The sequence below is a fragment of the Oreochromis niloticus genome, linkage group LG6, assembly GCF_001858045.2.
Source record: "Oreochromis niloticus isolate F11D_XX linkage group LG6, O_niloticus_UMD_NMBU, whole genome shotgun sequence".
Lineage (NCBI taxonomy): Eukaryota > Metazoa > Chordata > Actinopteri > Cichliformes > Cichlidae > Oreochromis > Oreochromis niloticus.
Window position 1 is genome coordinate 39,933,690 of NC_031971.2, and position 15,010 is coordinate 39,948,699.

A 15,010-nucleotide genomic window follows, 5' to 3' on the forward strand; every position below is an offset into this window, starting at 1 on the left:
TGGGAACAATCAGTGATTCAAACTGGATTCCACATAAACTGTTTTTTCTGCTATGTGTTTATTCACTTATCCAACTGAGGGTCGTGGGGGGATTGGAACCTGTCTTAGCTACTGCAACAAATCACTAATTTGATGCAGGGATAACACAGAGAGACAAACAACTATTCACACACATTCACACGTATGCACAATTTAGAACTAGATGTCTTTGGACTGTTGAAGGAAGCTGGAACACCCAGATAGAACCCACGTGCACATGGGGAGAAAATGTAATGTAAAGAAAGGCCCCAGTGGATTTGAACCCAAAAAATATTTTTTAAAAGAAAATCATAATCTAGTGGGTTATTAAAAGTTTCTTATATCACACATGCTGGCCAGCGTGGTTCATAATAGAGACCTCTAAGATGATAAATCCCAAAGTGCTTGAGTACTTGCTTATGCTGTGCTATGCAAATGTGCATATGGTAACTGATCTCAGAGCAGTGAAAGCAGAGCCAATAGAAACGTATCTAGCATGTTAATTTCCTGTTAGTTTCTTGTAAGACTGGACGTTTATCCACAATGCACAGAGTACCAGGAAAAAAACACTGCTGACCTCTAAGTTTGCCCAGCTCAAACTTTCGTTAATGGGCCACAGACACACCAATGAAATGAACACATACTTAAGTGGGATTGGAGGGAGAGTCAAACCTCCTTCAAGGCCAACTGGGACCACAGTTGGCACTGATAGACGATGAGAAAAGCTTACTGGACAGAACACTGTTTGAGACGTAAGGAGAGAGATTTGGTCTTAATTTATGTTTTAAGATGAAACTGGGCAAGCACTGCTTGCCCTGCTTGCCCCGGGGAAATGCTACTGATTTAAGATATCCTAAAATACAGTTAATGTGTAAGATGTAATTGATGTGGAAATGAACGGTAAGTTTCCTTTTGTCAGTCAAATCTACAAGTCTACATTTAGAATATGCTTGTAGGATGCTCACTTGAGGCTTTGGATCCAGCCTCAAGTGGACAGCAGAGGAACTGCAGCTTTGGCAGTTTGTTTCATTTCTCAGATCAGATCCTGGACATCATTGTCCTGGATACCATTTTCATTTTATTCAGATAAGACACAAGACAGTATTCACGATGTCATTGTGAAATAGGGCAATTATCCTGTCATGAGCTGATACAAGAGAGCATTTATCTTGCTTAGATAATATGTCTGAACCAAATCTAATTGCAGTCGATTCAATATTTGTTGTAATACTTCATCCTGAATGGTAGCATTAGGCTGACATATAGCAGGATAGACTGACATTGTTATCTACTGCTAGCGTCGCTAACATTAAATTAAAAAAACAGTGGAGAAAGGAACCAGAGAAGAAGCAACTTTCTCTATAAAGCACTTCACACTCAAAGTGTTTTTTCCTCCATTGTTGCTGTTTCCACATACTTAGAAAGTATGGAAGCAGTAGAGACTGCAGGTTCGTCAGTCTCTGTCACCCCGGGCACAGCACCATGTGACTACTGCCGGTGGCAGACAAAAGCCCCTCTCTTCATCCAGTAGTGGAAGTAAATCAGGCCTGTGTGGCTGTGGGGGATAGTGGGAGTAAAGCAGTGGAGAGGGACAGAGAGAAACTGCACAGGGAGCGAAGGAAAGAAAGGGAGCAGGGGGGAAAGAGACAGCACATAAACTGACAGGGAGCAAGTGAGCATGGAAGAGTGGTGATGGGAGGAAACGGGGAGAAAAAATGACAGAGCAAAAAAATAAATAAACAGAGGCATGGCCCGGGGGTCACTCATGGAGAAAACAGTCTGACAACACAGCAATTACATCAATTTTCATATTGTGGCTTCATGCTGAGGCTGTACATGAAAGAACGGAGCTCGAGTACACATTAGGGGAAGTAATTTGGGGTTTTAGCCTGAGATTTTGTGTGAGAGCACATTATTACAGTAAATGGCTGGGGATGGTGAGTGCTGGTTAACAAAAAAAAAAAAAGCACACAGATTGCAGTCATACAAATGGGTATTGCCTCTAATGGTTTGAAAACAAAAGGGATTTTTCCAGGGGAAGCATTTGAGTGACAGCAGAGTCAGTCTGAGCTGCTTTCCTCTCAGTCTCAGCCTTCTCTTTAAGGAATACATAATGACTCTTTTTCATCAATGTACTGAGTAAAAGAAAAGTCACAGGGCTCAAATGTTCTCTCGTGACAAAGGCCTTGAATGCTCACCCATTTGTGGGAGTGCATGCCTGTGTTTGTATGTGCAGTATTCAAAACAATCATGGCCTTGTGGAGCTGTGAAGGCAACAATAGGCAGGTGGGTGGAATATGAATTCACCTCAGAAGAGACCTCTCTCCCACAGTCGAGCTTCAAAGACTTCTGTTCATTGTCTCGCTTTTCTGTACAAGTTCAAGACTTAAAAGTGAACTTAAATATTTCATGTCCTCGAAGTGTCCCCAAAATAACAATGACAACAATAAAAAAAGAGAAATGTTTCGCAGGAAGACAAACGGAATCCATACGAAAAATGTCCCGAGACTTGCATCATCATGCAAACGCTTTCATACATAAATACAAGCATTATATGACATTGATGCATTTCTGTGCAGCAGCAGTGAGTGTCACCTCACAGGAAAAGAAAAAAACATTTATTCTTTTCACTCCTTTACCATCATTAGTGAAATACCCAAACGCACATCATCAGTTTACAGATTTTATGATTGAAATAGAAATGTGTAGGGCGACTCCTTGTCAGCCACGTAGTTTAATGATGGGATTAAGTTCCTGGAGGAATAACAAATGTTTAGTTTGTCACTTTTTTGAATGGAGTCTTGGAATACACGCAGCAAGTCACAAGACTGGGATTTTTACAGAAGTCATAAGTGGAATGCACAAAACGAAGAGAAGCACGTTAGCAAAGGATTGCATGAATTTAACTTTTTAAGGATGGCTTCATCGAATCAAATAATAAAAGTAGAGAATGTTTGAAAACAGTGGGGAAAAGCACCCAAATGAGACAAAATAAGAAAAATAATGAGTAAAAGTCAAGTTTGTTTTATGTTGCTTTTCCTTTGTTCTGAGCTGAAGCTGTTTTCTTGGCGTTGGATGCTACAAGACAGCCTTTTTCATGGCTCTCTGATTCTGGACGTGCTGAATAAGTGGGGCACGGCTACTTTCTAAATCAAGCTGTGAAGCACAGATGCGGAGCAGTCTATTCCAGGGTTGCAGTGGTTTCTTCAGGTGCTGTTGCAGAAGAGAGGCTGCAAACAGTCGAGCTGTCAGACTGTGTTAAAAAAAATCTGAAGTTTGCAGAAGTTGTGAGAACAAATTTTAATAGCATCAGGTTAGATTGATTGCCATTGATGACTTTGACCTCACAGGGTTGACCTCCTGACTTCCATCAGCCAGGCCAACTGATGCGTCACTTTCCTGACACATGAAATGAACAGTTAACTTTAATTTGTAGCTTTTTTGTAGTTATATTGCAGTAATAAGGAAACCAGGACTTGGTGCTTTATTTTCCAAGTGTCACAGCTGAGTGTAGCTGCTCTTTACTGTTAAAGTCAGATATTAAAGATGATTTGATGATGAGAAAAGTGGTTTTGTTGGTGCATTTTTGATGAGTGGTGTACATTGTCTCCCATGATGTCTTCACAATAGCAGCCAGCTTGTGTTTTGCCAGTTGAGTGCTTTTAATGTGAAGCAGCAGGAGCAGAAAAGTTGATTTTGCATTAGCAATAACTTCATCCAGCTCTGACAGTGTGAAGACAGCGAGCATTGACACTGTTTAATAAGATATAATTACACTGGAACATGCGTGCATCATTGCCTGTGAATCACTCGTGAAGTACAAGACTCTAATTCTTTTACTCGGTGTTGAACATTAAAAGGATGTGGCAGCAAAACAATCCTGAGCAGAGTCAAAGACTGTTATATGTTAAGGTTAAATAAGGTTAACCGAAGCTAAAAGCTCTGCTCTTCCCAGTTTGTCTTGTATTCTCTTACAGTCACACTCAGAACGGCGAAATAGGACAAAAATGTTGCATCATGTGTTTTTTCTTCAAATAAAATATCTGCTTTAAGTTAAATAAATGCTTCTTTTTTTAAACAAACACGCCGCTCTAAGAGACAGAAACGCCGAAGGAGAGAGATCAAAATGTGAGTGCTGTGTACTCGCTGATGTTGACAGGTTTGTTCGGCTCCACAGATTTACAGACAAATACTTTTATTGCTTGAGTTATTCATTTGTAATTCCTGTACATAATTTTAACTTCAGATGGTAACAAACAATCATACTTAATGAAGTGTTTCCCAGAATAAATAGATTTAAAATAAGAATAAACTCAGCTGTTTGAAAATGCAGCACTTAAAGCTCTCGGTGGGAAACATTTGTGTATGAAGCCTTGATTGTGTCTTTGCAATGCAGGTTAAAGCTTGATGGCCTCATGCTGCTCATAAATATGATTTATGTGCTAATCGGAAGCCTTTAAAGATATATGAATGTAATCTGTCATTCATGCAGCAGCTCCAGTCCAGGACGAACAAACGTTGCTGAAAAGGAGGCATGAAAAGCTCTAAACATGTTATTATTAGTGAGCTATGTATGATACAATGAAAAATCATTGTCACATTTCAAGATTCAGAATCTTTCCAAACTTGCTTTAGTGTTTTTGTTATGCAAAGAAAGACAGACTCTTATTTAAGGACAGTACTAACCTGAAAAATGCAGTTTTCCCCTCAAGACTAAAAACATCAAAATGAGAATCGCAATTTATGGAGAATGTATATTCAAAAAGCTTTTATTACATATTTTCAGCAGAAAATGTTGCATAAACTCGCCAAGAGCTAAATTAGTGCTACTATAAAATTGCGACGTCACTTCTAATTAAACAGGTCAATTCATTGCAACACATGCTTACTTACACCAGACATACCTGGAGCCATACCACCTGGTGCATGTTCAGTGTACCGACATCAGCGCGTAGAGCTGCGTGTTGCATGGAGATAAGAAAAAGGAAAAGAGAGGGAAAGTGTCGTCTGGTCCACCAGCTTTTTAAGGACACGGTGCATGCCAAAATAATCACAGCGAATCAGCCATGCTCCCCTAGCCTGCACAGCAGTGGTTTCGTTTGAGGTGAGGATGGTGATGGAGGTTCTGGTTGCTCAGAGGGGACGCAACATCTGTCAGGCCTAAGGCACAATCTCCAAATGGCTGCGATGAGCGGAGAGACGAGCGCCCCGGAGCCCGTGGAGAGACACGGCGACAGAGGAGGGGAGACAGACTCGGAGACGCAAATCCAGACGGACAGAGAGATGGAGGGAGATGGAGACGGGGCTGACAGAGTGTGAGGTGCTGAGATGGAAGAGGGAGAGAAGGGGAGCTGTAAAGAAGATAGGATGGGTAAATCTAGGTGAGCCGGGGATATTCCATCAATATTCTTTTACGTGCCTTCACGGGACATTGCCCACTTTCTCAGCAGGGGATTGAAAGCTATACAAGTCAGTGTGTGCTGCTGTCAGAGGAAGAGAGCTGAGCTCCCCTTGAAAAGCATGCTAATGCAAAATGTTGTGGAAAAGGCATCTCCAAATGACATATGTTGTTGTGTTATTTATTGATGATCGCTGTGAAGAATTCATTATTTCAGTAACTCGAGACAGATGAAGATGTCTGAAGTGGGATTGCTGCTGGTTAATTATCTAAACGGATCTTGTTTGTCTTGTCTCTGTTCATTCATAATGAACGTGTAGCTCTGTGTTTTCACACGCAGCTTGTGAGCTTCCAACTTATGTACTGCCATAAGGGGCAGCTAGCTGAGCCAAGATAGAAAACCCAATTATACTGAGAGGCAGAAACTGACATGTTTGTCAGGTCTGGCAGGAGTCTAGGTGAGCTAAAATGTCAGGCGGCGTTCAATTAGCATCGTGCTTAAATGTCTCCGATCAACAGACGGGAGTTTCGTCTAATAGAACGGATCTAACAGTTGAAAGCACCTGGTCAATGCAGCCGACGAGGCGCCGAGCGAGCACAGAAGTGATGATTATGAATATGTGCGTCGACTCTTCTTTGCTTTCATGTCCCGCACTTAGAGACACGTAGCACAGTGGAGTGTGATAGCTTGAATATTCATCAGGAAAGTAGTGACAGGGATTTGACTTGGTACGTGCTGTCTATGCAGACACTTAGCTAAGTTAACACGGCTCCACATGGATACACAGTAGCTCGTCTTGTGCTTGAGGACTACAGTTAAATCATTATTAATTTCACCGGTCTCTCCTCAAATATGTTAGCATTAGCTTTGTGGTTATTAAGCTGATTGAGGACGGCGTGTTTGCGCTATCAACACTGACACAAGGCTCATGTAAATCACATGATCTATTTTGGAGTAATTTAAAAAATAAGCCACAGTACTTCTTCCTGCAGGCTGTAAATGCTTGCTCATGTCAAAGAGCATAAAAACACATGAAATATTTTTATTTCAAGCTATCAGAAACCACCATTACACCAGGAGTACAGTGTACTCTGAGTCAGTGGTGTAAACTGGTAGCACTCTGGAGCTATTGTTGCAAAATAAGTGGAGTTTGGATCCAAAGATGCCACACTGGTTGTGATTTCCAGTCAAAAGGAAACAAGAAAGTGGTATTAGTCTGTGCAGCTTTCCTTTCAAAACGAAGATGAGAAAATGCTTTCAAGAGACCAGCAGCTGTGCTCTCTGAACATTTCCTCTGATGCATTCAGTATATTTTTTAAACTGTGTTGTGTTTAGACTAAAACTAAACACAATGTCTGCAGTTTTTGCCCAGAAGCAGTCAGAGTGCCCCGGCATAACAAGTGGAAATCGAGAAGGGAAATTTGGACTCTCTCCTGCTCTTTCCCAACCCCGATCACAGAGGAAGACGACAATCTGCCCTTTCAGTCAGCTCAGCGGTCCACGAGTGTGCAGGACTGTCAACATAAGATCAGTTCAAAGGCTCAGAAACATATAGACATGCTGGATGCTGCCGTACCATCGCCAGCTCATGTGGTGCTGAAAAAAACCGATGTTCATCTCACTGCGACCAAGACTGTTTCAGCTATTAGCTAAAAATCACCAGACTGCATTATTTCATAAAGAAGTTAAAGGATTTTTTTTCAAAAATTTGATTAAAACAAAGACATTTATAGTGTTTGTGAATTTTAAATGCTGATGTTGATAAGCAAGTGTAAATAAAAACTGTTGACTGCATACATATTTAGAAAAACATCCACATACATGCAAATGTCTGCATGGATGTGGTTTGAATAAAGTCAGAACATTTAACATGCTGTTGCATTTTGAGAAAACAGAACTATGCTTTTAAATGTTGTGTTGTCGTACAGCACGATGTGAAAGCAGCCAAATTAAGACAAATTGAAAAGCATCAAATTTGCAGTCCACGTTAAAAATATTGCCGAGTGTGACTTCAGCAGATGTGATCCTAATTGCAGAGTTATTAAATGTACATCCAAGACAACCTCAGTGGAGTAAATGAATATATTTTTTAATATACATGGACAGGCAAAGACGAGCTCGTGTACTTCCACAGCAAAGAAAACTGTCACTGTGAAAGAGCTGCGTCATGGTCGTGCCATGCCACCGAAGTTTATAAAAGACTACGAGTTAAAATCCATCAACTCTTTGTAAAACTTTAAGACTTGGAAGCTGTAAAGTCAAAGTGAAGCCAGTGCAGAAGTGCCTGAAGATCTAAGATTAGAAATTTTAGATCTGTGAACACTTTTAATGACCAGCACAGAGAAGCTCATGTGGTTGTATAGACGCTTAAGGGAAAACGGCCCTTGGCTTCTTGGCTGTCTTGACCTCGGTAAGTATTTTACTGATGAGTTTATGGTCTCAGCTATTGGTTTCAAGCCTTACTGGATACAGCATTATCAGTTTTTAAATTATGGTCCTTACATTACTTTCAAAAAGGAGGTTAAAACTTTAGTGTGGGGCTTTGCTGTTACTGCAAATATTCTCTTTTTTTTTTCTTTACAATCAGAACGACTGACAGATATTTCAGACAGAGGTCATGCCTGTATGATGCACGTAATGAGTTTTATAAACAAAGGTGGCAGCCATCATATTTAAACCTAAACCATAAATATTTTCTAATCGTAACTGAGTAGTTTTTCGAATCTACACCTAACCAAAAAGTGTCTGAAAACACTAAAGGTCATTACATACTGAGCGTGTTGTGAAAAAAACAACACGTTTGTGTCCAGACTTGTCATGTAAGACATTTACAACCCTAACTCAGAAAACACACAGTAAGGCCAAATGACTGAATCAGGTGTGTGACAACATCTGTGAGAACGTGTTCCTGCATGGACGAGCTAATCTTTTACGGGTTCTTCCTGCCCTGCATTTATGGTTAAAGGTGCTGGCAGTGACAGCAGGAGGTGCCGGGACCTTTAGCCTGTCCAGCACATGTTTACCGCTGACATTTTAACAACCTCTTGTGAATGCTTCACTCTCTCCTGGCTGAAGCTGCTCCCCCTTTACTGCCCTTTGGCTTCAATTATGAGACTCAGTTTCTCTGGCTTAAGTAGCACCTGAAGCTAACTTCTGCTTCCCTTCAGCCTGTGCTGAAATAATCCAGAGTTCATTGGCTTTGAGGAACATTTGTAAAAAAACAACAACAAAAAAACCAACAGAATCACAATCACTTCAGGACAAAGTGAACAGACAAACACTAGAAGCGATTTAGGAAAGTGATCTTCTTGTCACTAACTGTCTTTCTGTCATAGTAAATAATAAGTATGAAGTAAACAATACAAATAAATGTTTACGGCTGAAAAACTGTTGAACATGAAGAAAGTGCTCATCAAAAAGTCTGTGGAAAGTTTGAACTGTCCTTGACCCCCAACGTAACGCTGCTGTGTCTGATTTCAAATACAAGATCGTTGCTGGCTCCTGGGCTCCTGCTGGCTCCGTCAATCCTAAACTGTAACCTCAGGTGCATTGCTCTGTTTACGTGTTCGCTTTCTCTGTCTTTTTTTATTATTATTTCTGCTCTGCAATCAAAAAGGGTGAAACAAGTCTAGTAACTTCTATTAAATCATCCCCAAAGCTCGAAAATTGAGTTTCCCCAGAGAGAGAATAAATCTCAAGTTGTTTCTTTTGTTCCTCTGCTTTCCCAATCTGGACCTGCTTAAAGTCTCAGGAACGAAAACTATTTATTGCTGAGTATTGCAAGAAATTAGTCATAGATTTATTGAGAGGAGTTGGTATCCAATTACAGGCTGAATGTATGAAATGGAAAATATGAAGCTAATTTTATTAATATTCTCTCACAGAGTATTTATGCTGCTGCAGAGGTGGATTACACTCCTTACACATAAATGTCCTCCAGCAGACACACACATGCTTCATTAACCTTTGTCATATTCAACCTTTTTGGCCTCATAATTTAGTCTCCCACACACACACAGAGTGTGAGTGCTGATAAGAAAAGTTTTATGGCAAAGTTCCTAAGAATTGTGACCCGACTGTTCAGTGCTCAGAAGGGCACTAAATGTTAATCTATTACTTTGAATTTGATTACTGTGGGTTCATTACTGCACCATTAATAAAGTTCTGTTTATATTACCGATTACAAATGTGATGCCACAGATCTGTTTGAAAGTAATACCCCGAGTTTGACTGTAGTTTTCTGCAGTAGGAGTATTAAACACAAGAGCTGAATAGCGCTTCAACACTGAGCAGTGAGCTGAGACATTTTTCCTGATGATAAAAAAGAAAATCTAAAAATCTTCAGTCTTTGTCATGGATGGACTCCACAGTTACAAGAATGCAGCGGTCATTAACATTCACTGTACTTTGAAACTGCTATCATTTTGTTAAAACACCATTTCAGTGATGAAGAATACATTTTTATGTGCAAAGCTGAGACAATTGTTTTGTTTTTTGCTGACATAAATAAATGTGATACCAACAGCACAAGGGTCATATATTGTTCTTGTGCTGTGTTTTTGCATAAAAACCTAAGAAATGAGGGTAATCAAAAAAGTTGGTGGAAATGAAATTTGGCAAGTGAAAGCCAAGGAAAGAAAATCCAAGATATGAAACTACCAAGAACAGACACGAACACGTCTCATGGCTGACAAACCGAAGAACCTCTAACCACTTGGAGATCCAGTGGCTGTGGCATACGGGACTATGAATTCAATTCCAATCAACTTTATTTACACAGCGCCAAATCACAACAACAGTCGCCTCAAGGTTCTTTATATTGTAAGGTAGACCCTACAATTATACATACAGAGAAAAACCCAACAATCATATGACCCCCTATGAGCAAGCATTTTGGCGACAGTGGGAAGGAAAAACTCCCTTTTAACAGGAAGAAACCTCCGGCAGAACCAGGCTCAGGGAGGGGCGGGGCCATCTGCGACTGGTTGGGGTGAGAGAAGGAAAACAGGATAGATATGAGGAGAATTATTTGATGCACTGGGATCAGAATGTGTTGAACAGTCACGCCGTCATGGATCGTTGGTTGGGTTTGTTAACAAGAAAAAAGAAAAAAAAACAGCTAGATATAGTTGAAACTAATGCTGATATTCTTTCCCAAATTATAATTTACTGTTAGAAATTATAATTTTTTACGCAGACATTAAGACAAAAGACAAGATATACTTTATCTATAACAAAATTGGGAAAATTCAGATTCAGTCTTCTCTCCATCTGAGGACTGTAAGTAAAATCTTCACCCTCCTCCATACTCAACACTAATCTTTTGTCCGTGCACCAGATAAATTTAGATTTCTTAAAAATTTTGTGCAAAACAGCAGCTTCTTGCCGCTAAAGGCAAAGTTAAGTTTAAGCAGACAGTATCTGAGTTCCTCTAAAAACCAGGCCCCCCAGCAAAAAGAGGCTAAAAACCACAACCATAGGTTTGTCTCTGAATCCTGTCAGCCATTGCTTTTATTAAAAATATTGATTAGTGGAGCTTACTCATTATAATGAGTGAGAATGAGCAAAGGCCACAGCCCACACCTGAAATGCATCAGAAAAGGATGCAACATTTTCTCATCTGACAAGTTTCTTTAAACTTTGTCTAAAATGTAGCGTTTATTAGCTGCATTGTCTGTGTGATTTCTTCTTTGTATAAGAGTGAGGAATCCAGTATCTGTATTCAGTCTGTTCGTGCATGTGCTAGCTCTCTGCGCTGGGAGGAGCCCGCACAAAATGAATTCATGAGAGCTCATGTGAACATCTACATGCAGAAGTTTAATGTCGAGCCTCTTTTGCATGCTGGGATGCTGCACGTGGTGCGAGTGAGGCGAGAGACTGAATGCAAACAAGGCAAAACCAAGCTATTTTCACACCATCATTTTGTGGAGCTAAACAACATTATGCTACAAGAATCCTTTTTTTCATGTTGTGGCGTCTGTCTGACAGCATCATCCATTATTGGTCCGTGTCTGAAAAGGTTAATGAAGTGGTCTTTTTTTAATACAAGAGAGCAAAGCGGGGAAAAAAATCCCCCAAAAAACAGAGCCATGCATCATAGCTGTAGTAATTTCCATATTGTATTTACACATTGTAACAGGCTGTATTGATCTCCGTATTTTGATGTATACTAGTGGATTACACATTTCTGCAAGCATGCCAAAAGTGTTTAATGTTCCTGTAATCCTCCACTCACCACAAACACAACAGCAATTATAAAGTTGTCTTTTATTGGACCTGCGTCGCTGTTCCAGGGAATGAGAAAAACCTTAATTGGGATTTGTAGTTCAGACAGGATTCGAGTGCCTTTGATAGGATTGGTCAGCATGTGGCTCACGTATGTAACATTATATCTGCCTTCTGTGATTGATGAACTGGCGTTAGTGGGTCTGCCCACCACGGCTGCTGTTACCCGAGCGAGTGCTGACAAATGACTCACCGGCATGAGTGAACAGAAACACTCGACCGCACGCTGCCACACTGAGACGGATATTGACTGTGAGAGCAGTGTGTCTTCTCATTCTCTCGGCTGTCTGGTGACATAATGGCCACACGGAGATTGTCATGCTAAAGGCCATCTTTAAACCTAATGTAAGCCGCAGGGACTTTTCTTTATACAACTTTACACAACTACTTTTATCAACACGTTGGCATCAGAAACGTTGCAAGAGCTTCGGCACTTTTAACAGCCTGTAATTGAGAAAAAACAGAGCTAGGCTTTCACACTTATGAAACTCGACAAATATAATTGGGGTGACAAAGGAGTCAAACTCTGCCTTATATACTACCTTATATATTCTTAGTCACCAAAAAGACTCAGACCATAGAGAGGATGGATAAAAGCTTATAAACACAGGGCAACCATTAGGATAGGACAGTAGAAATATATGACTCTGTTAACAATAGAACTTAAACACCGAAACATTCAGTAATAATGCTCTAATATTAAAGGTAAAATGATCATCATGCACATAAGTGAACTTGCAGTTTTCCCATTGGCCTGTTTTGGGTTCTTAGTTTGGAAACCTGTCATCAATAACACTGACCAACAGAAACAGCATTGAGCAAAATAGCAACATGACAAACATTCTAGGCTTAAACATCTGTCTTACAGTACCTATACTTATATATCTACATGTAGGTACCTTGAGAAGTGTCTGTAAAATTAAACACACTTATCTTTTTCATCTTGGAGAACTTCCAGCAGCTCAGAGTTTTGTGTTTTCTGTCTTATCCTGCAAACTTTTTTCATATACTTCCCAGATATTGCTGTATTTGTATTCTGCCAGGAACACTGTGCTTTACTGTCTCCTAATGTTCGATCCCAACACTTTTAGATTAATATTTTCAGCTAATAAAACTATATTCGTCACTTTTTCAGCCAGTACAGCCTGTAGTGTAAAATTTACCAGGGCTCGTGGAGCTCCTCTGCAAGCGTATTGCCTGTGGTACACAGTAACACATTTGTAACAAATCCCTTTCCCTCCAGCCTTGACAGGAAAGTAGGAGAACAGTGGGGATGTTTTTCTCCTGTGGAAATTAAACTCTTGCCAGAGATGGTAAAGATGCTGAAGCAGTGCTTTCTCTAAAACATTTACAGCACATTTTGCCCCTTAAGTCGGTGTTTGCGATCTTTAACCTCTTAACATCCATGAAGCTGTTGGCCAACTGGTTAGGGATAGGTTTAGGTTCACATCTACCCCTTTATATGGAATTGTCACCTATTTGACATCCAAATGGAAATTTGCAAGTCCAGAATGTGATATTCATGCCATGCTTAGTGGAGCTGTAATAATGAGTTCCCCCACCCTGGCTATCGTAGCTGAGCGTTGTAGATATTGTGAGAAGACAAATTCAGGAGTAGCTCAGAGTGGAGTCACTTCACTTTTTTGAGCATGTCCAACTGGGAGGAGACGTAGATGAGGGCAGGGAGCTATGGGCGTCTCAGCATAGACTGCTGACCCAACACATCACCTGACCAGGATAAGTGATGGATGGATGGATGGATGGATGGATGGATGGATGGATAATCCCTTCATGGTCAGAACTGTCCTGACGCTTAAACCAGAGTTCTGATGGTTGTTTTTTGCTTGTGTTTTACTCACAAACACCTTCTAGTGTCTATCCTCAGCAAACTCTCTGCTACTTTACTGCTACTCCTGATGCTGACAGTACTTGTGGCAGTTGAGGTCCACCGATTCAATTATATTTGCATCTGATAATAAGCAGGAATTTTGGAGGGTGTTTCTTTGTCCTTTTTCTGGGGGCTGTGCCAGGATTTGGCAAAAAAAGTTGGACCTCTAAGAAGAGAAAGAAGCTCATGGGAAATCAAAGCTCTTAAGGCCTGACTGAGCATAGGCAGTGAGCATGAAGACAGAGACAAACAGCGGGTGCACGCTGCCGCTGTTACACACACCCATTTGCTGCAAGATGTATCATACTGATTATATCATCAAACCTAACAGATACAAATTATTTTTCGCGATATGGTATCATCAGTGGAAAACTGACTGTGGATGACAAGTTTTTATATGCTAATCTGCAGCCTCACTGGTAATAATATGCTTTATATCTCAGATATGGTAATCAGTTCTGATTGACTTGTCTCTGTGTATTTGTCTTTTACAAGTGGGTGAATTGGAAGAAAAGTGACAAAGAATTCAGCACAATCAAAGACAAATACTCACACGCTTGCATTTTAATGCGCAAATGTTTCACTGTAGGCTATCCTCCGCTGGCATTTCTTTCTGCTCTGTTTGGGCTAACTGTTACTGCTTTGCTGTTTTGTGAGCTGTTTTCTCAGCCTGCTTGCAATGTCCCTAATCTTTCGTCTTTGTGACATTTTCAGATCATGCTGCTAACCGATCCAGAGGTAGAGAGCAGCCTTCTGATCAGCTCTGATGAAGGAGCCACCTACCAGAAGTACCGGCTGAATTTCTACATCCTCAGCCTTTTGTTCCACCCTGAGCAGGAGGACTGGATTCTCGCCTACAGCCATGACCAAAAGGTGAGAGAACGGGCAAGGCGAGTTCAGTGGCCAGTTGTTCAAAAGGAATCAAAAGGAGCATTAAGTAAGATAAGCAACAATAAAAGCAGGATTACAGTGGCCGGGAGCAAGACGGATAAACCTGTTACACAAGAGTTTAGCTCAAGCACGGGTCAGAGTTCACGAGTTTCACTTGAGAGGGAAGCGGATAAGTGAGGATAGTAATATTAAAACTGGCGTGGAAGCCTGCTTAACCAGGAGAAAAGGAGAAAGATGGGAATTATGATGCTTTTAGTCAGACGTATATGCTGAAGTTCGCTTTGAAAAAATCTGGTGACTCCTCGGCTCATCTTCTGACTTTACCTCTGGAGGCAAGGGCCGGAGTCACAAAGACATCAAGATAGCAAATAATATATGATATCAGCTTCAAGCCTTCCTCTTTTGTGTGACCAGTCATCATTTGCAAATGTGGAGGAATTCAAAACAGCATATAATATAGTCACTCTTCTGTTTTTCACAGGGACAGTACTTTAGACTTGAGAAATGCCAAGTTACTCTGAAAAAGGCT

At 40.6% G+C, this 15,010-nt stretch overlaps 1 protein-coding gene across 10 annotated transcripts in view; it reads left to right on the top strand.

Annotated features, from left to right (window-relative positions):
• sorcs1 (sortilin-related VPS10 domain containing receptor 1) overlaps positions 1-15,010 on the top strand; it is a 172,485-nt gene that overhangs the window by 99,567 nt on the left and 57,908 nt on the right. For all 10 annotated transcript variants that reach the window (XR_002062292.2, XR_003220515.1, XR_002062293.2 and 7 more), the window contains exon 4: positions 14,305-14,463. Coding sequence is in view for 6 of the 10 variants with exons in the window: in XM_013277139.3 (XP_013132593.1) it covers positions 14,305-14,463 (159 nt within the window). In the remaining 4 variants the exon portion in view is untranslated. The remainder of the gene's footprint in view (positions 1-14,304; positions 14,464-15,010) is intronic.